The following is a 27360-nucleotide window of genomic DNA, read 5'->3' on the forward strand; positions in this document are numbered from 1 at the left end:
CCCTGCTTTAAACTTCTCCACAACTTTATCCCTGACCTGTCTGGTGTGTTCCTTGGGCTTCATGATGCTGTTTGTTCACTAATGTTCTCTAACAAACCCCTGAGGCCTTCACAGAACAGCTGTATTTATACTGAGATTAGATTACACACAAGTGGACTCTATTTACTAATTAGGCGACTTCTGAAGGCAATTGGTTGCACTGGATTTTATTTAGGGGTATCAGAGTAAAGGGGGCTGAATACTTTTGCACGCCACACTTTTCAGTTTTTTATTTGTAAAAAAATTTGAGAACCATGTATCATTTTCCTTCCACTTCACAATTATGCGCCACTTTGTGTTGGTCTATCACATAAAATCCCAATAAAATACATTTACGTTTGTGGTTGTAACGTGACAAAATGTGGAAAAGTTCAAGGGGTAGAATACTTTTGCAAGCCACTGTGTATGGTCTATGCTATATAGACACACTGAACTGTTCTGTATTTATGCTTACTATATTCTGTTGTGCTGCAGCAAACGAGAATTTCATTGTCCTATCTGGGACACATGACAATAAACACTCTTGACTTGACTTGACTTGACTTCAGGAGCTCCAACCGCGGGAGCCTGCAGGATTTACCATCATGGAGCTTGCGATCCCCTTGCCAGGGATCAACTTTGGAGCTCCAACCATGGGAGCCTGCGGACTTTAACATCGTGTAGCTCGCGGTCCCTGATTAGGGACTGACTTCAGGAGCTCCAAGCCGCAGGATCTTCGATCGCACCGACGAGGAAGCTTCGATCGCCCGAACTGCGGATGGTTTGACTGCCCGGTTCGTGGGAGAAAAAAGAGGGAAGAAGATTGGACTTTATTGCCTTCCATCACTGTGAGGAATGTGGGGAATCCGTTGTGATGGATGTTTTTGTGAACGTTTATGTAGTTGTGTGTCTTGTTGCTTTGTTTTAGTATGGCTGTAAGGTAAATCGAATATCACTGTACCCTAATTGGTACACGTGACAATAAAATACCTTGAACCTTGCCCCACCAATCATTAAATTCATGGCACTGATTCATTAAAATGCTCTGAGATCTCAATTATGAACGTTCACATGTATATATCCACATACTTTAAGGACAGTTGAATGCTGCTGTGCCATGGTGCCAAGGTATTAGAGGGAAGATACTAGCATGGATAGGTTGACTGAATGGTGGAAGGCAAAGAGTGGGAATGTTCATAAATTCTAGGAGCAGAATTAGGACATTCGGCTCATCAAGTCTACATCGGCTTTCAATCATGGCTGATTTATCTTTCCCTCTCAACCCAATTCTCCTGCCTTTTACCCATAATCCCTGACACTCTGACATAACAGTGGCTTTATCTGGTTGGCTGCCAGTGACTAGCGGTGTTTTGCAGGGATCAGTTCTTTGACCTCGATTTTTCACGTTGTATATCAATGAAGTTGGATTAGGGAATTGAAGGCTTTGTGGCCAAGTTTGCGGATGATACGAATCTAGGTGGAGAGGCAGGTCATGTAGAGAAACCAGGGACTCTGCAGAAGGACTTGGACTGGAGGGGCTAAGAAGTGGCTAATGGAATACAGTGTAGGCCTTGGTAAGTTTAGTCTAGGACCAGAGGGCATAACCTCAGAATAAAAGAATGCACCTTTAGAAGGGAGATGAGAAAGAATATCTTTAGTCAGCGGGTGGTGAATCTGTGGAATTCAATGCCTCAGATGGATGTGGAGGCCGTCTTTGGGTATTTTTAAGGCGAAGATTGACAGATTATTGATTAGTAAGGGTGTCAATGGCTATGGGGAAAAGTCAGGAGAAAGGGGTTGAGTGAAAAAGATATATCAGCCATAATTGAATGGCAGAGTTACTCAATGTGGCCAAATGTCCTACCTCTGTTCCTATGACTTTCTCCGAGTGCTTCGGTTTCCTCCCACACTCCAAAGACGTGCAGGTTTGTTGGTTAATTGGCTTTGGTAAAATTGTAATTTGTCCCTAGTGTGTAGGATAGTGCTAGTGTACGCGGATTGCTGGTGCGGACTCGGTGGGCCGAAGGGCCTGGTTCCCCGCTGTATCTCTAAAGTCTAAAGTCAAAAAGGTTACAACACATGAGTGGCATAATGGTACTTATGGGAATGCTGTGAGACCTGGCAGAGATTCCATGGGCCTATGGTTTATTTCTATGTCATGAGAAATAAATGAAATGTAAGAATTATGAAATTGAGCAAAAGGTTGCATGTTGCAGGGGAAATTGTTAAACGTCTATGCAAATTATTACAGTCTATCAGGCAACTGAACCATCCCACTAACAACTAGAGAGCAGTCCTGAGTTACTATCTACCTCATTGGAGACACTCGGACTAACTTTGATCCAACTTTACTGAACTTATCTTGCACTAAATGTTATTCACGTTATTCTGTTTATAATGTATTTATGCGCTGTGAATTGGCTCGATTGTAATCACGTATCATCTTTCAGCTGATTGGTTAGCTCGCAACAAAAGCTTTTCATTGTACCTCCGTACACATGACAATAAACTAAATTCAAGCTCAAACTTAAATTAGCCGAGTAATCTTGATGCCCTCTTCCACCAAGTGTCAGAATTGGGTGATGAAATGGGGTTGTTTAGCTTGCTGTCTCGCCATCCTCACCCGCCCGGAAAATTCCATTCCGTGTGCTCATTAATTTGTATGTGTCTGAACTCAGTGACATATGCAGACCTAATTATTTGCAAATGATCGAGCAGAATTAGAAATGGCCTTTCCACACCAGACCTTCAAAATTCAACTGAACAAATCATAACTAATAAACAAAAATGCAAAGAGCGCAAAATTGCAACAAGGATTAAGTACCCAGAATGTCAGGCTTTGGGATCAAAAAGGTGGATAAATGTAATGTTATATCCATTACTAAAAATAGATCACAGAACAGTACAGTACTGGAACAGGCCCTTTGCCTTCAATATCTGTGCTGAACAAAATGCCAAGATTACTAATTTCCTCTGCCTGAATATGATCTATTTCCCTTTCATCCATGCATATCCATGTACCTATCTAAAAGGCTCTTAAATGTCAACCATCCACCTTCACCTCCACCCCAGCAGCACATTCCAGGTACCCACAATGCTCTCTGTGAAATAAACTTGCCCCGCATATCTCCTTTAACCTTTGCCCCTCACATCTTAAAGCTATGCCCTCTAGTTTTTGGCATTTCAACCCTGGGAAAGGTTCTGACTGTCTATCCTATCTATTATTTTAGTAGACTTCTATTAGGTCTCCCCTCAACTTCTGCTGTTCCAGAGAGAACAATCTGTTTTTACAATCTTTTCTTGTATTCTCTAATTCAAGCAGCATTCTGATAAACTTCTTCTGCACTCTCTCCAAAGCTTTTTCACCCTTTGTGTAATGGGCCAGCCATAATTGCGCATAGTTCTGCACACATAGTACCATTGGGTTAAATTAACCTTGATATGAGTAATGCACAGTTGTTTGCCACAGGGTGCAGCCAGACATGGTTGTTGTCACGATAGACACCTTGGGTTGGAGTTTGCACAACCTGGAGCTTACTGCCAAAAAGGTAAGTCAACTTTGTTTGACGCAGCTTGACTTGACTTGACTTGACTTGTCCATAAGAAGTAACATATTCAGCACACTCATAATTACATAGTAAGAATTCTTGGTAATTAACTCTGTGAATAAGCTCCACATAAATAAAACAACTTGCCATCATATCAAGTTAGTTGTGTCTGATGTCTGTTTACCCAAAACTGGGAAGTAGTTTCTAACACAGGTAATGTCTTGGGACTTATTAATTTTATTTAAGCAAATTTCAATGTATTTGACTAGTTTCCTTTCATTCAAAATGTCTTTAAAAAGTGTATTCTGACAATATATATTAATTCTTTAGGGAGCTAAGGCTGCAAGGATGGCAGGAGGAGCAATCAGTTCATTTCTACTGCTGGCTTCTGTGACTATCATCTCAGGAACAAATTATTGTGGTACGTTTGATTATTGTTATTAAATCACAACGCAACAAATGTGAGATTTTACTGTCGCAAAAGTGCTTCAAAATGATGTGAAAATAGAAAATTGATATTTTGATTCTTTGCTATTTCTGGTCTGGAAGTAAGTACTAGGTGTGCAAAACTGGTTCAACCAAAGCCAAAAAGTATACGGCCAATGCTTCAGCTGGTAAAGGTACTGCCGCACAGCTCCAGCAGTCTAGGTTCAGTCCAGACCTCTGGTGCTGCCTGTGGAGAGTTTTCTGCTGGTGACCCAGCTCCCTTTCTCAGCCCTAACATGTATGGGTTAAGAGATTAATTGGCCATTGTGAATTGTCCCTGGAGAGAAGTGAGAGGTAGAAACTGGGAGAAGTTGAGGAGAATATGAAGAGGATAAAATTAATGGAGAATGAGTATAAATGAATTAGCATGTTTTTGGGAAACTGAAGAATCTATTTCAATGCTGCTTGACTTGAAGGGATGGAGTGAGAAGAAAAAAAAGTGATGATCTGAACAAATTTTTTTTTAAATTATGTCAACCTGTTTCGAACCACCTTCCAATGTGAAAGAATGTACTATCTAAAGGTGTGAAGTCTTCACAAGATGCTATTTTGTCCATATTAGCAATCCATTGGTCATACTATGATTGATATCCAATTCTACAACCTCCAATTATAAATTATAATTATAAAACATTATAATTTCATAAGTAACTGAAAGTGCAAATGTGGAGCTGAGAAAGGTCATAAGGCAAACTATAAGATGTAAAAGCAAACTGTGATATAGAAAAAATAAAATCAAAAAGTGGAAGGAAAGGTAATTAGAACTGTGATTATTTTAAAGATCATTATATTAAAGGTAAAATATAGGAGACATATCTTGATATTATTCTTTGCAGTTCTTGATAAATAGTCCTTTTATTATTTTCTGTCAACATAGTAATTTGTTTGTGAAAAGTTAAGGAATATTATCCAAAATCACAATTCTAAGGATGCTGGAATTCTGTAATAGAAGAAAAAATTCAGAAAGTACTCAACAAGTCAAGCAACATCTCTTGCCAAAATTCTGTCTGAACTGTTTATTTGTATAATTTTCAGTGTTGTGGGACAAGTTCCGAGATTTGTAGCCCGACACATTAGCTCCTTTCAAAACACATGCTCTGACCTGCATGATTGTTATTATTTGCTGTTCCTAACATGGACGTAGAAAACAAATCTTGTAATTTGTATTTCTTCCTTGCTTCCTATTGTCATTTAATGTGTTGTGTAATCTATATTCTATTGAATCTGAGAGAAGAAAATGCTATCTTTAATTTTGTGTTTGTTTTGCATCCATTTGCCTATCCTTCCCTGAAATGAATGGTATGTTTACATCGCAATAGAGCAAATTGTCTCCAACAATATTGTGACTATCTCACATTTAGATGAGCAATTGGAAGCCCAGTTGGAATTGCATGTGTAAGAATATGGGAGGGGATTGGATCCACTTAGCTGTAATGCTCCCAGTGATGAAATAAACAACTTGAATTCAATATTAAACCCAACCAGTGACAAGCTTTCACTAGTAGAGGCGATACAAGAGGACATCTGTGAGATGTTCATATTGTCAGTAGGGGCTAAATTTGAAAACCCTCAAAAACAAGGGCAACAATCACATAGTTCAATGAACATGCGCACATTGGATGAAATTTGTAAGGTGCTGACTGATCACCATGATTACTGATTTATAGACAATTCTATCAACACTCTTAATAAATACTTTATTGATCCCCTCAGGAAATTCAGAAAATTGTGTAAGCATAGAGCTCAAATTCATAACTTCCTGACAAGGATTCCAAGCCGTTTAAAAAAAAAGAGAATGATCATTTTGTCTGAAGTGACTGCTGGAAGTCAGGCACAAATTGTATCTAATCTGGAATGTCACACATGGAAGAATACAGGCTCCAAGGATGGCAGGAGGAAATTTTGGAAATAGCTGGAGGACTGTCATTAAGATCAGTTCATGCATTTTTAAATGACAAAACATCACCACTACATTCATCCACCTACCACCTAAGTGCTTCCAAAGACATGCAGGTTTGCAGGTTAATTGGCTTCTGCAAATTGTCCTCAGTGTGTAGAATGCAAAAATAGGATAGTATAGAACTAGTATAAGTGTGATCAATTGCCGGCGTGGACTCGGTGGGCTAAAGGGCATGTTTCTATCATGTATCTCTAAACTAAATTGAACCAAACTAAACTAAAACTAAGCTAAACTAGACTAAAGTAAGTTAACCTACCAACATTCATCTACCAACAAATACTCAAAGATAGCATCTTGTAGGGTCCATTGGCCTCTTGCAGACTGAGCAGTATCATAAGCTCACAAATTACACAGATTGCCAAATGACTTCAAAATTAGACTGAACTGATAAAAGTGGACCAGGAACAGCTACTTGCAAGCAAATCTGCAGCCAACCAGTAGGGGATAATCAAATAAAAAGTGAAATTTCAGGGTCAGCGTGTTCCTGTAATGGTGAAGGGTGAGGCCAACAAGTCTAAGCAATGCTAGATGTCAAGGGACATTGAGAGCTGAATAAAGAAGATAAAATTAGCCTTTCCACTCTTTCAGTCTGTAGTGGGGTTCCAACCCGAAATGTCACAATAGACAATAGACAATAGGTGCAGGAGTAGGCCATTTGGCCCTTTGAGCCAGCACCGCCATTCAATGTGATCATGGCTGATCATCCCCAATCAGTACCCCATTCCTGCCTTCTCCTCATATCCCCTGACCGCTATTTTTAAGAGCCCTATCTAGCTCTCTCGTGAAAGCATCCGAGGACCTGCCTCCACCGCCCTCTGATGCAGAGAATTCCACAGACTCACCACTCTCTGAGAGAAAAAGTGTTTCCTCGTCTCCCTTCTAAATGGCTTACTCCTTATTCTTAAACTGTGGCCCCTGGTTCTGGACTCTCCCAACATCGGGAACTTTTTCCTGCCTCTAGCGTGTCCAAGCCCTTAACAATCTTATACGTTTCAATGAGAGCACCTCTCATCCTTTTAAACTCCAGAGTGTACAAGCCCAGCTGCTCCATCCCGGGAATTAATCAAGTAAACCTACGCTGCACTCCCTCAATAGCAAGAATGTCCTTCCTCAAATGAGGGGACCAAAACTGCACACAATACTCCAGGTGTGGTCTCACTAGGGCTCTGTACAACTGCAGAAGGACCTCTTTGCTCCTATATTCAATTCCTCTTGTTATAAAGGCCAACATGCCATTCACTTTCATCACTGCCTGCTGTACCTGCATGCTTACTTTCATAGACTGATGTACAAGGACCCCCCAGATCCCTTTGTACTTCTCCTTTTCCCAAGTTGACGCCATTTAGATAGTAATCGTCACTTATTCCTTTTCTCCAGAGATGCTGCCTGACCCGCTGAGTTTAGTTTAGTTTCAAGAGATTCAAGAGATTCAAGATTCAAGATTCAAGAGAGTTTATTGTCATGTGTCCCAGATAAGACAATGAAATTCTTGCTTTGCTTCAGCACAACAGAATATAGTTGGCATAAATAAATACAGAACAGATCAGTGTGACCATATACCATTGAATATATATATACACACATAAATAATCAGATAACGTGCAATGGGCTATTAATGTTCAGAGCTTTGTTTGAGTTGAGTTTAATAGCCTGATGGCTGTGGGGAAGTAGCTATTCCTGAAACTGGATGTTGCAGATTTTAGGCTCCTGTACCTTCTACCTGAAGGCAGCGGGGAGATGAGTGAATGGCCAGGATGGTGTGGATCCTTGATGATGCTCCAGCCTTTTTGAGGCAGGGACTGTGATAGATCCCCTCGATGGTAGGGAGGTCAGAGACGATGATGGACTGGGCAGTGTTTACAACTTTTTACATTTAGCAAGCCAATTAACCTACAAACCTGTACGTCTTTGGAGTGTGGGAGGAAACCGAAAATCTCGGAGAAAACCCACGCAGGTCACGGGGAGAACATACAAACTCAGTACCGACTGCACCCGTAGTCGGGATCGAACCCGGGTCTCCAGCGCTGCATTCACTACTAGCAACTCTACCGCTGCGCCACCGTGCCGACCTCCAGCTTAACCAGCATGCTGATTACTCCAGCATTTTGCATCTATCTAAAGAAGATAAAAGGTAGTTTATGGCAAATATAGAGAACAGAAACAATGGCTCTATTGGACTATAGAATGATCAGTATGTAATTTTAAAAAAAAATGAGAGGGGACACAATACGGCATAGTAAGCAACATAAGGAGAAAGGAAAACCTCAAAGCATTTTATGAATATTGTTGATCCTCTTGTTGATCAATTAACATAATTGACAAAGAAGTACACAAACAAAAGTTTAATACAACTTTGTCTATACACAAATCATCTGAAATATATAAGCATACAATTAATCCTTATAACCCTTCATGAGTTAACTGCTGACCACACAACTACAGTATCTACAACTACAACTACTGTCTATCTGCAGCATATTAAAGACAAGGTGGAATTCAAGAGAAAGTGTAGGAATCATTCGAGACCACAGCGGTAATTTGTGTGAGGCGGGGGAAGACTATGATAAGCAAATACTTCTCATGGAGAAGGACACAATACATCAGACAGGTGCAGCAAACAGAATAACAAAATGATGCCTCATTCCAAGCAAGTTATACTCCTGCTCAGTTATAGAGTGAAGAAGACTCAGAAGCTTAGCTTCCTAAATCTTAGAGCAGAGGTAGTTGAAGCACAAATGAAATTATAGCTTATGGCATAGAGAGCAACAAATTAAACAACATGAGCCATAAACTGCTGGAGTAGCTCAGCTGGTTAGCTAGCATCCTTAGAGAACAAGAATAGGTGACATTTCAGGTTGAGACCCTTCTTCAGACTGCAAGAAGAATCAGGACCTGAAACATTTCTTATCCATGTTCTCCTGGGATGCTGCCTGACTGCTGAATTACTCCAGCATTTTGTGTTCTTTTTTTGCAAACAAGTATCTACGGCTCCTTATTTCTAAATCAAACATGATTTGTGAAATTAGCACCATTTAGAAAATATACAGTTTGTAACTTAGATGTTAGAGCAATGGTAGATTAAAAAGAAACAAATTGTTTTAGCACAGGAGGCTTCAGAAAATGTAACATTACATAACATTAAGTGGCTTTCACTCCAACCGAGTTTGAGTGATGCCATCTGCATTTTGCAGTTTTGCTCAAGGATAAGTTGGGTGAATGTAGTGCAAATTAATTCCACATTAACAAAATTGGCTAAAGATAGGTCTGAAGAAGGTTTCGACCCAAAACGTCACCCATTCCTTCTCTCCAGAAATGCTGCCTGTCCCGCTGAGTTACACCAGCTTTTTGGTCTATAACAAAATTGGCAATTGATTTTTGTACAGTACAACATCACCATCTGCTGGTAAATAACTGGTATTGCTTACCATTCAATGTTACCATATAATGTTCCCACTATAGCCTGGAGTGTTCCAGCTTCCCACCATTCCCCTTTCTACCCAGTTGGCCGCAGTTTTCTCTTCCCTTTTAGGCAGTCCTTGGGTTTGAGAATGACTTATTATTGTTCCAGTTTTAAGGTGAGGTCTACGCAAGAACCTCAGACTTTGCCTCAGGTGGGGCAGGTGGTGCTTGACAGGGATGGTGGTCGGACATTGTGCACTTCTTCCACTTTTGCACAGGTCCTATGCACAGGTCTATGATGTTATGTTTTCAGAGAGATTGTGAGAATGCCTTTAAAGAGTTTCCTCTGACCTGTTAACTAATCTTTTGGCCAAAAGAAGCTGGGAGTAAAGAGGTTGTTTATGGAGACAGACATGCCGGCATGTGTGTAATGCTGCCTGCCCAGTGGAACTGGTTGTGGATGATCAGAGCTTTGATGTTGCCCTGGGCGAGAATGACAATAAAGGGTCATCTTTCTACTGGTAGATTTGGAGGATTTTTCAGAAAAGGCACTAATTGTACTTCTCCACTGCTTTGAGTTTGTATTGGAAATTTATGTTAGATGTGTACATATATATCTCATGGGTAGCATAGCAGTTTGAATGTATTAACCAGTTGCACATATAGCTCTTCGTTTCTTTCTCAGTATTCTGCATTGCGCAGGTTACATATAAGTAAAGGGTACTTAGAAACATAGAAAAATAGATGCAGGAGTAGACCATTTGGCCCTTCAAGCCAGCACCGCCATTTAATATGATCATGGCTACTTACACATACAGAGTTTAAATTGGCAATTAGCATGGCATATCAACAACTAATAAGGTGGTGGTGAGGAATCAATTGAAAAAAATAGGTTATTTGAGTGTGTCAAATAACAAAGCTTATCAGTTCATGGTATGAGTCTGGAACTTTGAATTAATGAAAAAAATCAGTCAAAGTCCAAAGTTAACTGTGCTGGGCGAAACAATGAAGATATGGTGACCATATCTATCTATATACTTTTCAAATTCGGTGTGTGTGTGTGTGTGTGTGTGTGTGTGTGTGTGTGTGTGTGTGTGTGTGTGTGTGTGTGTGTGTGTGTGTGTGTGTGTGTGTGTGTGTGTGTGTGTGTGTGTGTGTGTGTGTGTGTGTGTGGTTTTGCATGTGAAACGTATTTCCTCGAAAACCAGACGCAAAAACACTGAGTTTTTTTCAATTTTGGTAGGGATTTTACTTATGAGTTCAGAAATCCACTCCTTGGTCAACTATTTCCCCAGATTATGAATAAAATTGATCACAAAACTCAATTTTTAAAATCTAAACGGCGCTCAGCAGCTGCTGATGTCACAATGCCCACATGCCGACCAATCCAGGCCCACCTGCCTCTAGGCGGCGCTGCCCTGCCGCTGTGGATTAAAGCCCCGTGCACAGCACAAGTACGCTTGTGCCATGCCTCCCGCAGCTGGACTCCCACGTCCGCCCACCCGCCCGCCCACTCAAAATGCTCTGCAGATCGGGAGGTCACCGGAGGTCACAGCCGGTCACCGGCTTCAACATGGCGGTGGCAGTTATTGTTGCACGGGGCATTACTCCCTCTGGGAAACCTGAAATTCCTCCGTTGATCGCAGGGACACGGAGAATCATCACGTGAGAGCTGCCGAGGCTCTCCACGTCGCCCAACGTCAGCCCCGTCAGAGCCGCCCACTCACCTAGTTCAGGTCTGCCCTCTCCCTCTGTCTCCCGCATCCTCTCCCCATCCTCCTTCCCTCTTCCCCCTCCCTTTCTCCCTCCCTCCCGCTGCAAACCCAACGTGCTGCCAGTCGCACCTCTCGCAAGTTATAAAAACCTTGCGAAACCCTCCCCCTCTCTCTCCCCTCCTCTCTCTCTCCCCCTCATTTCTCTCTCTCTTCCCCACCTCTCTATCTCTCTCTCTCTCTCTCTCTTCTCTCTCTCCCACCTCTCTCTCTCTCTCTCTCCATCTCTCTCTCCCCACCTCTCTCTCTCTCTCTCTCTCCCCCCACCTCTCCCTCTCTCTTCCCCCACCCTGTTCCCCCCTCTTTGTCCCCCTCCCTCCCCCCCTCCCACTCCCTCTCCCCCCTCCCTCCCTCTCCCCCTCCCTCTCTCCCCCCTCTCTCCACCCCCTCCCTCTCCCCCTACCTCTCCCTCTCTCTCCCCCCCCTTCTCTCTCTGCCCTCACTCTCTACCCCCCCCCCCCTCTCTTGATGCGCCTGCGAGTTGGGGGCTATGCGTTAGTAGATAGGGCGAATATGGGGTAAAAGGAGCAAATTAATAATATTAATATATTAACAAGGGGGGTAGTTAGCGTGTGTCCGGGGGGGTAGTTAGTGTGTGTGTGGGGGTGGTTAATGTATGTGACGCCGCATACCTCCCCCCCTCAACCACACGTTGAGGGAACAGACCCAACGGGTCTGCATTTGGCTTCTAGTAAATATATAAATCAGACACAACAGATTACGAATAGAAACTGTGTCACTGCAAATGCGGGTACAAGGCAAAAAGGCTACTCGGAATCAAGGGGTTGGATTAGAAACTGGCGTATGCGGTGAGATGTGTGAACTTTGAGTTTATATATATGTAGCATAATATAGACAATAGACAATAGGTGCAGGAGTAGGCCATTCAGCCCTTCGAGCCAGCACCGCCATTCATTGTGATCATGGCTGATCATCCCCAACCAGTACCCTGTTCCTGCCTTCTCCCCATATTCCCTGACTCCGCTATTTTTAAGAGCCCTATCTGGCTCTCTTTTGAAAGCATCCAGAGAACCTGCCTCCACCGCCCTCTGAGGCAGAGAATTCCACAGACTCACCACTCTCTGTGAGAAAAAGTGTTACCTCGTCTCTATTCTAAATGGCTTATTCTTAAACTGTGGCCCCTGGTTCTGGACTCCCCCAACATCGGGAACATGTTTCCTGCATCTAGCGTGTCCAAACCCTTAACAATTTTATATGTTTCAATGAGAACCCCTCTCATCCTTCTAAACTCCAGAGTGTACAAGCCCAGCTGCTCCATTCTCTCAGCATGTGACAATCCCGCCATCCCGGGAATTAACCTTGTAAACCAAAGCTGCACTCCCTCAAGAATGTCCTTCCTCAAATTAGGGGACCAAAACTGCACACAATACTCCAGGTGTGGTCTCACTGGGACCTCTTTGCTCCTATATTCGATTCCTCTTGTTATAAACGCCAACATGCCATTCGCTTTCTTCACTGCCTGCTGTATAATTGGAGAAAGTAATATAATGAGAATTGTTGGTATGAATGTGTCTGTACAAAACAATTCTCTATCCATCCTTTTAAATGCAATGTTAGATATCATAAGTTAGACAACATTTTCAGTGAGTATATTTGTTTTTACACTGTTGTATGAGAAATATAGTTTAGTTTAATTTAGTTTAGTTTATAGATACAGTGTGGAAACAGGTTGGGTCCCCTAACACTAGTTCCATCCTACATTCCAGTGACAATTTACAGAAGCCAATTGACCTACAAATATATTTGGAATGAGGGAGAAAACCGCAGCACCTGAGAAAACCCATACCGTCACAGGGTGAACATACAAACAGCACCCATAGTCAGGATCGAACCCAGCTCACTGGTGCTGTTAAGCAGCTCCACTGCTGCGTCACTGTACCATCCATTATGTTTGATAAGTGAAATCAATTGAACTTAAATAGATTTTGCAAACAAAATGTTGACATGTATGAAAATGGCCTTAAGGAATGCTGAAGATTCTGCAACGTTCAAATTGTCAATAGTCAGATTTATTCGTCATATACACAATAAGGTGCAGTGAAATGAACTTGCCAGCAGCAGTACAATAAAAAAGAGCACACAATCTATATAATTAAAACTCAAATCTTGACCACTTCCTGTTTGCACTGCATATTGATTTTAGAAAAATCGCTACCACTTACGGCTGTGATTTTTGGCCATCTTACTCAGTCCCACTCCGCTGCGCAGGACAAGAGGATTTTTCCCATTGATTAAAAGGAAAAGACATTAATGTTTAAAAAATGTTGAGATTCTCTCTCCTACCATGAAGGCCACGCCCCTTCTGGTGGGAGGGGGGAGGGATTATAAAAGTGTGGACTGCCTCAGTCACTGCAAGATGGGGGAGCGGGAGGTCACAACTCTGTTTGAGCTGCGAGTAACACTGAACACATGTCTACTAAACTATGAGTGGTTTTATTGACCTGTGAGTGCCCTTAATGTGGTTTGAAAAAGCAAATGTGGTGGTGGTTGGTTGGTTTGAAAAAAACAAAGCAAATGTGGTGGTGGTTGGTTGGTCAGGTGCAGAGGATTTTTCCCATCGATGAAAAATAAAAGAGTTATTAGTGTTTTAAAAATGTTGAGATTCTCTCTCCTGTCAATCACACCATGAAGGCCAAGCCCCTTCCGGTGGGAGGGGGGAGGGACTATAAAATCCAGAAGTGTAGCCGTGGCTCAGTCTCTGCAAGATAGGGGAGAGAGAGGTCACGACTCTGTCTGAGCTGTGAACCAACTAAACACACTGAACGTGGTTTTTATGTGGTGTTTTGTGATGTTTTATGTAGTTTTGTGGTGGTTTTACCCTGCTTGAAATGTTATGAAACTGCACTTGAATTTGGTGGCCTTGCAGCCTGCTTGAAATGGTATGAAACTCCTACTCTTTGCTTCCTATCCATATCAATACTGAACCCCCAATACCATGTGCTTTAAGTTTGTATACTAATCTCTTATGTGGGACCTTGTCGAAAGCCTTCTGAAAGTCCAGATATAACACATCCACTGATTCTCCCTTATCCACTCTACTAGTTACATCCTCGAAAAATTCTATAAGATTCGTCAGACATGATTTACCTTTCATAAATCCATGCTGACTTTGTCTAATGATTTCACCACTTTCCAAATGTGCTGCTATCCCATCTTTAATAACTGATTCTAGCAGTTTCCCCACTACCGGTGTTAGACTTACTGGTCTGTAATTCCCTGTTTTCTCTCTCCCTCTCTTTTTAAAAAGTGGGGTTACATTAGCTACCCTCCAATCCTCAGGAACTACTCCAGAATCTAAAGAGTTTTGAAAAATTATCACTAATGCATCCACTATTTCTGGGGCTACTTCCTTAATTTGTACACCTCTATGAGGGGACCCCTCATCTTTCTGCACTCCAGGAAATAAAGTCCAAGACTGCTCAACCTATCCCAATAGCTCAGGCATGAGAGTCCCGGCAATTACCTTGTAAATCTTCTCTGCACCCTTTCCAGCTTGACAACATCTTTCCTATAACATGGAGACCATAACTGAAAAGAATACTCTAAATGTGTCCACACCAAAGTCTTATACAACTGTGTAACATGACCTCCCAACATCTATACTCAATACTGACTGATGAAGGGCCATTGTGCCGAAAGCCTTTTGAAAATACTATATGTGTTGCTACTTTCACTGTGATTTTCACTTTCACTGTACTTTCAAGGAACTATGTACCTAAACTCATAGATCCCTCTGCTCTACAACACTCCCCAGAATCCTACCGTTCATGGTGTAGGTCATGCCATTGTTGGACCAGGGCAAATTGTTACGAAACATCTGATGAAAATACATATATCTCTTCAGAGCCCCAGCATTCTCCACCCTTGCATCTCCTCGAATAGATTCTGTCTCGCCGGAGGACTTATTCAACCTTATTTCTTGCAATTATTTCAGCACTTGCTCCTTCCTGACATAAACAAGCTGCAGAATATCGGAATAGCCTGCTCTTAGCTCTCCATTTAGGATCTAGCCTCCAGATTCTTCTCCCTGGTGCATACCAATGAGAAGTGTTCCTTTTGTATCTCACTCTTATCCCTTGACTACTTGCAAAGATTTCCTTTCTAGTCACTGAGGGGACCTTTTGCTGCCTGAGCTACTCTGTTGATCCTAATGTACTTCTGAAAGGTTTCTGGATTCTATTTAATCCTACCTGCCAAGGCCATTTCACGGTTCCTTTATGTCCTCTTCATTTCTTTCTTGTTTTCTCCAAAGTCCCTATAAACGTTAAGAGACTCACTTAATAACAATCTCTTATATCTGACATACACTACCTCCTTTTCCCTGATCAAACCTTCAATATTCTTTGTTAGCCAAAGTTCACAAAAACTTGCTATCTTTGCCTCTTACCCTCACAGGGACAAGCTGATTCTGAAGAATTACCAGCTCATTTTTAAACACCCCTGATTCAGTAGCTTCTCCAATCTGCCCCTTCCAGATACAACATTATCAAAATCTGCCTTCCCCCAGTTCAGGGCTCTAACTCGAGGACTTTTTATACAGAGGGTGGTGAGTGCCTGAAACATGCTCTCAGGGGTGGTGGTGGAAGCAGATATGATCATGGCATTTAAGAGACTTTTGGATAGACACATGGATATGCAGGGAATGAAGGGATGTGGTTTAAGCACAGTTAGATAAGAGATGGTCTTGGCATTATATTCGGCACAGACATTATGGACCGAAGAGCCTGTTCCTGTGCTGTACTGTTCTATGTTCTGTGTTCTTTCCTAATATCTCCTTACGATGAATCATTTAAAGTTTAAAGCATAGTAGAGTGATCTTTGTTTACCCAACTGGGGAAACTGCTTGGATTGGATTTGCCACATCTTTTACAGCCCATGTAAGTTTATGTTCCATTGACAACATTCACAGAATTGCACGCTTGATATTGCTCAATTCCAAGGGCCATGAAAAGCTCTGATTTAATATTTGAACAAACCCAGTGTAGGTTCTCAGTTATCGAAGCATTGTCAATTGCAATTCATGATGCACATTTATTAGATATTATGATACTGAAAAGTAAGACAATAGAAATAAGCTATCACTGAAAATGGTGCTGCACAGAAGCCTACATTAATATTACATCATACAGCATCACCTTGCCACCATAACTTTCTATTTCTTCCTCCCTTATATTATTATTATTATTATTATTATTATTAAAGCTTTATTTCAGACACAGGCCCATATAACACATCAAACAGTACAAAGAATTACAAAGATACATTTAAAAATTGCATATTAGCCTAAAATATATATAAGCTATTGCACCAATGCCGTCTTAGCCTAGAAGTGAATCTATAGCAGCTTTTCAGAGGGCTGACTAGGGCTTCAATTATGTGGTTCTCTGATTTGTCCAGGCGACACATAAAACTAAACATCAGCTGTCTTAAGAGTGCCTCACAGGTTGGCACTCTAGTGGACACAAACAATTAACTGGCACTATGCCACCTAGGGACACGAAGTAGCAACCTCATTGCATCATTGTATGCAACCTTAAGCCTCTGCATACTCTTGTTCTTATAATTAGACCACAATTGAGCAGTATATAACGGTGAGATGTAGGTTCTGAACAGGGAACACTTCACAGAATCAGAGCACATATAAAACTTCCTTATAAGCATGTTGGCTTGAAGATAAATTTTACAGCGCTGTCGGTAGAGGTCTTTGTCATCCTTCCAGTCATCAGATATGACATGACCTAAGTATTTAATTTCCTCACACCCTGCAAGAGGACTGTCTGACAAATAAAAGGTCGGAAAAGTTGATTCCCTGTCCTCAGCGCTTCTAATTACCATTATGCGGCTTTTCTTAGCGTTATACTTAATGTCATAATCAAGGCCATACTGAGAGCACACCTTCAGCATCTGCTGCAGCCCAGCACTATATGGACAGAGCAGGACCAGGTCATCTGCATACATCAGATGATTAACAATAGTGTCGCCCACAAGACAGCCAGTTTTTAACCTATTTAACTGATTTGACAATTCGTCCATATAAACATTAAATAAAATAGGAGACAAAATTCCTCCTTGCCGCACTCCGTTACTAACACAGAATGGAGCAGATACAACATTGTCCCATTTAACGTGAAACGTTTGATGGGCATACCAGAACACTAAGATTCTCACTAAGAATTTAGGGGCACCTCTATTTAGCAATTTTACAAAGTGTTCATGGTTAATTCTATCAAATGCCTTGGATGCATCAATAAAACATAGGAATACAGATGAATTCAGGCTTGTGTACCTGAACACAATCTCTTTAAGAGCATAGATACACAGGTCAGTTCCATGTTTTCTTTTGAACCCAAACTGATTGTCAGTAGTAAGGACATACATTTCTAGCTTTGTCAGCAGTATTCTCTCCAGTACTTTAGATAAGATACTGGCTAGTGCAATAGGTCGGTAATTATCAATACTGTTGAGCCTACCATCCTTATCTTTAATCACAGGCACTAGCATTACAGACATAATATCATTTGGCAAGACACCATGAACCAGACAGCCATTAAAGCACATGGAAAGCAAAGGGCAGAGCTTATAGCTGGCATATTTTATATGTGTCCTGCAGTAATGCAGTCCATACCACAGGCTTTGTTGTTATCTAACATGTTAATGGCATCATAGACATCAGCTGCCCTAACTACCATATCTACAGAGAGATCAATAAGTTCATGATTGATTCTAACTGGGTTACTTTTAACACAGTTAAAAAGGTTACAGTAGTGCTCACGCCAACTCTCAGCTATTTTTTCTGGGCTACTAACACCTTCAATGTCAGACGGTAGGGGTGTTTTGCTGTTATTCATTACTCTGACCTCTTTCCAGAAGTTAGTAAGGTTGTCATTCTGTAGCTTCCTGGCAAGCGAGTCTGCTCTCATTGTGTTTTCATTTTTCTTAATAAAACGAAGTGCATATTTAACTCTAGCATTTGTGCGTTTTTTCATATCTAGCAATACTCCCTGTCTAGGCCTACCTGCCTCTGACCAGAGTCTAAAGGCCTCTCTTGCCTCAGCGTACTGCTCAGCCACAAACTCATTCCACCCAGGTCTGATGTTGGGTACCTTACATTTGCTTTTACAAAAGGGATCACTGGAGGCAATGAGACATTTCACAATAACATCATACATGGCACAGAGTTTTTCAGCATGTTGCACGTCCTTACAATTCATATCTGAGCACATTAGGGCCTCTTGAGGCAATTCAATATTATTTAAAAAACTGTCCGTTTGCAGTGAATATCCAGCCATAGCATCACTGCTCAGTTTTGACCAGTCCAGTTTACTTGAGGAAGCAGCATTATTATTACTGGACAGCAGGGGTACATTCTCAACATTTAACCGTGCAGCAATAGGTATGTGATCAGAGGTGGCAAGTTCATATGTTTTCCCAGCTTCTGCTTAAATGTAGCTGTATAATTCACCTCAACTACTCAATGCAGGTGCAACTACATTCTAACTAGCCTCTGGAATTTAATAAGTGGTTTTAGATTAATTGTTAAAAATATTATGATGAAAGGCACCAAATTCACAATCCTGTTGGCATATTATAAATAGTGTTTTTTTTCTTCTTTTTATAGGAGTCAGAGGCCCTCCAGGATTACCTGGACCAAGAGGCCCACCAGGAGAAAATGGCATGATGAATAAAGGGCCACCAGGTATGCCTGGATTAGATGGACAACAAGGAATACAAGGAGCATCCTTTGTGGGAAAAGCAGGAAATCCGGGATTACCAGGAGTAAAGGGTAAACAAGGACCTTATGGAGAAATTGGTGACATAGGCCCTCAAGGATTACAAGGACTGGATGGTCTGCAAGGACTATATGGTGCTCCGGGTACAAGTGCAATACCACAAAATGGTGAGCCAGGTTCCCAAGGACCGCCAGGTTCTCCAGGACCAGAAGGCAAAAATGGAACATATGGAGAACCAGGGTTTTCAGGTTTGCGTGGAGAAGAAGGCAATATTGGGGTTGGTCTGCCTGGTATCACAGGAAAAAATGGTTATCCAGGGCCACAAGGTAATTCAGGATCTCCTGGAGAAGGAATTGCAGGAACACCAGGAATGCCTGGTACTCTTGGCAGTGTGGGAGAGAAAGGTGATATAGGGAACTCTGGTGATCCTGGAAGTCCTGGACTTCCAGGCGAAAGAGGAATACAAGGTCCTTCTGGTATAGTGATCACAATAGCAGGAGCAGATGGTAAACAAGGCGTGGAAGGGCTTCCTGGGATAAGGGGCCAACCAGGCCCAAAGGGTGTAAACGGTAAACCTGGCTCACCAGCTATTGGGGGACCAGGTTTGCCAGGTGTTAAGGGTGATCCTGGCCCAAGGGTGTTTGGTAATACTGGTGAGAAAGGAGATCCAGGAGTAAATGGAGAACTTGGTGTTTCAGGGCTCAAAGGAGCACTGGGGCCTATAGGTCCAGTGGGAGAGCATGGTGTTTCAGGCTCAAACGGCAATCCAGGGCTTTCAGGAGATCCTGGGGAAATAGGGCTGCAAGGAATTCCTGGAATGCAAGGTGAGGAAGGACCATCAGGTTCTCCCGGAGTAGCAGGAATTCCAGGAGAAGAAGGTATCCGAGGGCCACAAGGACCACAAGGATCACCTGGTCCACAAGGTGATGAAGGATCCAGGGGTAGAGATGGCCAGTTGGGAATAAGAGGCCTTCCTGGTTTTCAAGGGCCTTTGGGTTTGTTTGGCTTTAATGGATTGGAGGGACTTTCTGGAATTATTGGTGATCGAGGTTTAACTGGGCCTCGAGGTCCTCTGGGGCACAAAGGAAACCAAGGAGATCCAGGTCCACCTGGTCCATCAGGACGATTCAACGCTTTCATGTTCAATGAAGCAGCTGATGATATGGAAATACAAGGATCACCAGGGCTTCAAGGCCCCCCTGGCCCCCCTGGCCGCCCAGGGCCACCAGGTCCAGCTGGAGAAATAAATGTACCATCCAGTAGATACGGTACCTATGCTACATCGGGAATGTTAAATATTGGTCAGGGCTTTAAAGCTATTCTCTCCGCACCATACTCTACACCAGGATTGCCAATTGTTTTTGACAGAATACAATTCAATCAAGGCAACATCTATGATCCAGAAACTGGAATTTTTACATGTCAGGTACCTGGCATCTACTATTTCTCATATCACGTCCATGTCAAAGGCAAAAGTGTTCAAGTTGCATTATATAAAAATGGCAAACCAATTCTATACACATATGATGATTACAAAGAACGAAAGATCGATCATGCCTCAGGGAGTGTTGTACTACAGCTTCAAGAAGTAGATCAAATATATTTGCAGTTGCCTTTAGAAATGTTTAATGGTTTATATTCCTCCAATATAATGCCGTCATCCTTCTCAGCATTTCTGATCCACCAAACCAATCCAATGCAATAGGTACAGTTGTGAGTTGATAATCTCAATGACTGTATTTTGAATGATAATAAAGAATTCTGTGATCATTTATTAAAAAAATAAAAGATACACAAGCCTGCACAAAAGGACAGATTAATAAATCATTAAGGAATCCCTTAAAGACCAGTGTCTATATTTGATAACCTATAACCTTTTTACTGGAATTACCTGGTAGATAAATTTATTTTGAAGACAATATTGTTGTTTTGCACCATGAAAAATTGTTGTTTTGCATATGCATGCTACTGAATACTTTAAGGAAAGGTATTGAATGTTAAAAATTCTCTGTCATGTGTGCAGAGAAATAAAAATGAAATTGCACGTAATTTAAATTCCATGTTCAAAAGTATGATGCCAACTACACAATACATCTTACAAAAGATAGCATTCAACAAAATTACATTATCTTTCATTATAAATACAGAAAAGGCTTATAATATCTTTAACACCATTATGTGATGCTGCTTTTGTTATGAATTGTATCCACCATTTAAACAGTGTTAAGGGCCTGTCCCACTTAGGCGATTTTTTAGGCGACTGTCATAGTCGTTGCAGGTCGCCGAAAAACCGGCGACTGTACGCCCCTACGACTTACAACAGTACATACAAAAATATTATAATAACATTAAAATTTAAATTATCTATAATGTAACTTTAATGGAATTCACCGGTCATCACCGGAAACTACCTATGTCATCCTGGCGACACCCTACATCATCCTGGCGACAGCACCTACATCATGGTACATCAGGCTACATCAGGCTACCCCCATTGGCATCAAGACCACAGTCGCCAAAAAGTTTTGAACATTTCAAAATTCTGCGGCAACCAGAAAGACTCTACGACTCTTTGGGCGACTGAGGAGCTCATACAGGCGACACCCCGGCAACCATGTGACAATAGCCTAGTCGCCTGTAGTCTCCTACAAAAACGCCTAAGTGAGACAGGCCCTTTACATTTTAGCAACAAACCTGAAACAAATTTGTAGCTGTCTTTGAATGCTTAACATTTCAACAATGAAAATATATTTTCTAACAGCTTGACCTCAGCCACATTATTTAATTTCAGACAATAGTATTTAAATTCTTTCAGTTCCTTTCTAATTTGAGTTTTTAAATATTTGAAATATAATTTAACAATCACATTAATAGATTTTAGTTTAGTTTATTGTCGTGTGCAGAGAAAAGCTTTTTTGTTGCGTGCTATCCAGACAGCGGAAAGACTATACGTGATTACAATGAAGCCACCCACAGTGTACAGATACAGGATAAAGGGAATAACTTTTAGTGCGAGATAATGTCCAGAAACGTCTTTTGGAGTAGAGGTTTAAAAGAGTGGAGCGATTGTAATGAATGTTCACAGATCCGCTTCTGGGATCATCATGCAGAGAGTCACCTGACTTGGGCGCCATTGAAGAGACAAATTATAATTTTGCACCCTTAATTGAATCAGATTAGAAAAGTTGGTTCCAGATATTAGTTCATTAACACACTTGCATGCTAATTGCCTTTGTAAGTTAAATATAAATATATAACAATATAGATGTAATGAACCATATCTGTACAGCAAGAACACATAATAATCAATACAGACACTTTGAATTTCTAAATATGCATGAAAATTTTGATAATGTTCATCTGACTGGAATGATTTATGTTGCATAATCTAAAACTGTCATCATGAAAATGACTGTTTTAAGTTTTTTATTCATTTTGAAGATCCGTTTGTCACGTTAATAAATTGTGGTGACGTTATTTGGTTTCTTGTACTTTTTGTCTTTATTCATGCATCAACTTACAACATCAGTTTTGTACTATCAGTCTACAGACTCGTGAACCAAACAAAAATTCATATTTCTCTTTCAGGTGCAATTTAAGATACAATAACCAAATTTTTCACAAGTATTAACCCAGACACCCTACATTACTGCTGTGAGAGCTTGAGTACAAAAGCACCCCAAACTGGAGGAACGAAACCTCACATTATCTTTGGTTACCTTACAATCCAACAGTGTGAACATTTGAATTTCTAATGTTAGGTTACTAACCCCTCCCTCTTTCACTCTCCTCTCTTCGCTGTGCCCAACCTGGATGAACATCAATTTCTCAAACTGTTCCCTTTCCCTTTCTCTCCCCCCCCATCCCTGACTCTGATTTCACATTTCACACCTCCTCTCTTTATCATTTGATGGTAATGGCAATGTTTATTCATTCACGAGAAATGGCCTGGTCAGCATGCATCCTTCATTCTTATTTCAAAGGCTTCAAAGGTCTTTTATTGCGTACTAATTAAGGTACAGTGATATGCGACTTACCATACAGCCATACTAAAGAAAAAGCAACAATACACACAACTACATAAAAGTTAACATAAACATCCACCACAGCGAATTCCCCGGATTCCTCACAGTGATGGCAGGCAATAAAGTCCAATCTTCTTCCTCTTTATTCTCCCGCTGTTGGGGCAGTTGAACCATACGTCGGGGCGATCGAAGCTCCCGCGTCAGGGCGATCGAAGTACCTGCGTCAGGGTGGTCGTAGCTCCTGTTGCTTGGAGCTCCCGAAGTCGGTCTCTAACCAGAGATCGTGAGCTCCACGATGTTAAAGTTAAAGTCCGCAGGCTCCCGCGGTTGGAGCTCAGACGTTGATTCCTGGCAAAGGGATTGCCCGCTCCACGATGATATGTCCCGCAGGCTCCCGCAGTTGGAACTCTCGAAGTCAGTCTCCAGCAAAGACCGCCAACTTCTCGATGTTAGGCCGCAGAGGGGACGGAGATACGAAACGGAAAAAAATCACATCTCCGTCCAGGCAAGAGATTTTTTTTAAATTCCCCCAACCCCTCACCCACCACATAAAACAAGCTAAAGAACACTCAGAACACTAAAAATATACATTTAACACATACTATTAAAACAACAAAGAAGGAAAGGACAGACAGACTGTTAGTGAGGCAGCCATTGCTGGTGCCACCCGGTGGTTTCTGTCCACGTATTTGTCCATGTATTGAGAGATTAAGGTAAACAACACTTTTTAGATCTGGAATGGCATTAGCCAAAGGATGGAAGTGTTCCTTCCAATAGTAAATCAGATGGTGACAATTCGGTGGTTACATGGTACCCATTATTGGTCCTGCCCCTTTAAATTTGTCATTATTCAATTAACTGAATTTAATGTCCCCAGTCACCACAACACGTTCAACAGATTTCCAGGCATGAATCTAGACCTCAGAATTACTGGTTTGGAAATATCACGATGCTACCATACCATGATATACACAGAGAAAAACACATAGATCATGCCTGGCTCACAGATTGTTAGGTGAAAGTCTCGTTGAAGGTTGTTAGGCTGGTCGGAGAACTAGTCAGTAAGGAAAGAGGGTCTTGAAGTTCAGGTTGGTTCATTGTGATCGGCAGATGTAGGTCATATTCATGTTGTGGGGTCTTAGAATGCTGAAGGGTGGGCCTTATATCTTGGATGGGCAGTCCGAAGGAGGGATGATGCAAGGTACAAGCTTTAAGATTAAGTAGACCTACCAAGTACCTTGTGATTTATTATTGTTGAATGCTTTAAAATATGTCAGCTCTCATCACTTTAAAAAAAAAAATCCGCTTTTGGAACCTGGGGGTCAGTGACAAAACCAATATCGTTTACTAATCCTAACTTTCCTTGACTGGGTGCTGATGAGCACTTTCTTGAACCATTGTTCACCTTCTGGTGAATGTATCCCCAATGCCCTACTTGACGGGGTGTAACGGGATTTAAACCCAGTGATGATGAAAAGGCCAGCAATACATTTCCAAGGTACACAAAATTGCTGGAGGAACTCAGCGGGTGCAGCAGCATCTATGGAGCGAAGGAAATAGGCGACGTTTCGGGCCGAAACCCTTCTTCAGACTGATGGGGGGTGGGGAAAGAAAGAAGGAAAAGGGGGAAGAGGAGGAGCCCGAGGGCGGGCGGATGGGAGGGTGGGAGGAGACAGCTAGAGGGTGAAGGAAGGGGAGGGGACAGCACAGGCTAGCCAAATTGGGGGAATTCAATGTTGATGCCATAGGGGCGCAAGGACCCCAGACGGAATATGAGGTGCTGTTCCTCCAATTTCCGCTGTTGCTCACTCTGGCAATGGAGGAGACCCAGGACAGAGAGGTCGGATTGGGAATGGGAGGGGGAGTTGAAGTGCTGAGCCACCGGGAGGTCATGTAGGTTAAGGCGGACCGAGCGGAGGTGTTCGGCGAAACGGTCGCCCAACCTACGCTTGGTCTCACCGATGTAAATTAGCTGACATCTAGAGCAGCGGATGCAGTAGATGAGGTTGGAGGAGATACAGGTGAACCTTTGTCGCACCTGGAACGACTGCTTGGGACCTTGAATGGAGTCGAGGGGGGAGGTGAAGGGACAGGTGTTGCATTTCTTGCGGTTGCAACGGAAAGTGCCCGGGGAGGGGGTGGTGCGGGAGGGAAGGGAAGAATTGACGAGGGAGTTGCGGAGGGAGCGGTCTTTGCGGAAGGCAGACATGGGGGGAGATGGGAAGATGTGGCGAGTGGTGGGGTCACGTTGGAGGTGGCGGAAATGGCGGAGGATTATGTGTTGTATTTGCCGGCTGGTGGGGTGAAAGGTGAGGACCAGAGGGACTCTGCCCTTGTTGCGTGTGCGGGGATGGGGAGAGAGAGCAGTGTTGCGGGGTATGGATGAGACCCTGGTGTGAGCCTCATCTATGGTGGCGGAGGGGAATCCCCGTTCCCTGAAGAACGAGGACATTTCCGACCAGGGCATCGGAAATGTCCTCGTTCTTCAGGGAACGGGGATTCCCCTCCGCCACCATAGATGAGGCTCACACCAGGGTCTCATCCATACCCCGCAACACTGCTCTCTCTCCCCATCCCCGCACACGCAACAAGGGCAGAGTCCCTCTGGTCCTCACCTTTCACCCCACCAGCCGGCAAATACAACACATAATCCTCCGCCATTTCCGCCACCTCCAACGTGACCCCACCACTCGCCACATCTTCCCATCTCCCCCCATGTCTGCCTTCCGCAAAGACCGCTCCCTCCGCAACTCCCTCGTCAATTCTTCCCTTCCCTCCCGCACCACCCCCTCCCCGGGCACTTTCCGTTGCAACCGCAAGAAATGCAACACCTGTCCCTTCACCTCCCCCCTCGACTCCATTCAAGGTCCCAAGCAGTCGTTCCAGGTGCGACAAAGGTTCACCTGTATCTCCTCCAACCTCATCTACTGCATCCGCTGCTCTAGATGTCAGCTAATTTACATCGGTGAGACCAAGCGTAGGTTGGGCGACCGTTTCGCCGAACACCTCCGCTCGGTCCGCCTTAACCTACATGACCTCCCGGTGGCTCAGCACTTCAACTCCCCCTCCCATTCCCAATCCGACCTCTCTGTCCTGGGTCTCCTCCATTGCCAGAGTGAGCAACAGCGGAAATTGGAGGAACAGCACCTCATATTCCGTCTGGGGTCCTTGCGCCCCTATGGCATCAACATTGAATTCCCCCAATTTGGCTAGCCTGTGCTGTCCCCTCCCCTTCCTTCACCCTCTAGCTGTCTCCTCCCACCCTCCCATCCGCCCGCCCTCGGGCTCCTCCTCTTCCCCTTTTTCCTTCTTTCTTTCCCCACCCCCCATCAGTCTGAAGAAGGGTTTCGGCCCGAAACGTCGCCTATTTCCTTCGCTCCATAGATGCTGCTGCACCCGCTGAGTTCCTCCAGCAATTTTGTGTACCTTCGATATTCCAGCATCTGCAGTTCCCTTTTGAACAATACATTTCCAAGTCTGGATGATGTGCAAATGGAAGGGAACTTTACAGACGGTGGTGTTCATGTTCTTGGAGGTAGAGTTTGTGGGCTTGGGAAGTCCTGTCAGAGTATCCTGGGTGAATAACTATAGTGCACGTTCGGTTCACACTGCAGCCACAGTTTTCCAGATGTGGGTGGAATGGTAGTGCAGCCTAGTAGGTTGGTAGAAAGCTAGTGAATTGCTTTTTGCTGGATGATGCAATCTTGGTATTTAGTTGTGCTTTTGATTTGCGTCTGGTAGATAGTACAAAGAACCTGAACATCAGGAGGTGAGGCACCTGTTGCAGCATACCCAATCTATGATTTGTAGGACCAATTTTGCAGGAGATCGACACTGAGAGCATGTTGCTGGAGTAACTCAGCAGGTCAGGCAGCATCACTGGAGAAAAGGAATAGGTGATGGTTTGAGTCAAGACCCTTCTCCAGACTCCATTTTGCAGGGATTTGTAGGGGTCCCTGTTTTTAGCAGGGATATGGATCACATGCAAGCAGACAAGATTAGTTTAATAGGACATTATGAACACCATGGACAATGAGGGCCAAAGGGCCTATTCCTGTGCTGTAATGTTTTATGTTCAATGAACTATATTTATGGAGCTGGTCCAATTGTGTTTCTCTACAAAGGTGTCCACGGGATATTGATGGTAACAGACTAAAGGATGGTACAGTAATATTGTTGAATGTTAAGGATAGGTGGCTAGACTTTCTCTTGTAGGTGATGCCTGTAGCATGGCACTTTTGTAATGCAGGTGTTGCATGCCACTCATGCCTGACAATTGCCTAGGTCTTGGTGCACATGGACATAAGCTGCCTCGCTTGGTGAGGAGCTAATAGTGAAATTGAGCATACCATTTCACACACTGTTACTCTATTCACCCAAAGTCAGCAGAACCCACTTGGG

At 42.8% G+C, this 27360-nt stretch overlaps 1 protein-coding gene across 2 annotated transcripts; it reads left to right on the top strand.

Annotated features, from left to right (window-relative positions):
- The first annotated feature begins 3484 nt into the window (after nt 1-3484).
- Nucleotides 3485-22398, top strand: LOC116973240 (collagen alpha-1(X) chain-like). 2 transcript variants are annotated; one of them, XM_033021125.1, is made up of 3 exons: nt 3485-3566; nt 3897-3987; nt 18823-22398. In XM_033021125.1, the coding sequence occupies exons 1-3, from the start codon at nt 3501-3503 to the stop codon at nt 20637-20639; spliced, it is 1974 nt and encodes a 657-aa protein (XP_032877016.1). In that variant the 5' UTR covers nt 3485-3500; the 3' UTR covers nt 20640-22398. The 2 variants fall into 2 exon arrangements, with proteins under 2 accessions (XP_032877016.1, XP_032877017.1); XM_033021126.1 differs by lacking the exon at nt 3485-3566 and adding an exon at nt 3715-3779.
- The last annotated feature ends 4962 nt before the right edge of the window (nt 22399-27360 follow it).

The sequence above is a fragment of the Amblyraja radiata genome, chromosome 5 (genome assembly GCF_010909765.2).
Source record: "Amblyraja radiata isolate CabotCenter1 chromosome 5, sAmbRad1.1.pri, whole genome shotgun sequence".
Lineage (NCBI taxonomy): Eukaryota > Metazoa > Chordata > Chondrichthyes > Rajiformes > Rajidae > Amblyraja > Amblyraja radiata.

Excerpts from the sequence above, each read along its gene's own strand:
- LOC116973240 (XM_033021125.1), top strand. The coding sequence starts at position 3,501 with ATGGTTGTTGTCACGATAGACACCTTGGGTTGGAGTTTGCACAACCTG. Across the intron at positions 3,567-3,896 it reads TGGAGCTTACTGCCAAAAAG|GGAGCTAAGGCTGCAAGGAT; the intron begins GTAAGTCAACTT and ends TTAATTCTTTAG. Across the intron at positions 3,988-18,822 it reads CTCAGGAACAAATTATTGTG|GAGTCAGAGGCCCTCCAGGA; the intron begins GTACGTTTGATT and ends TTCTTTTTATAG.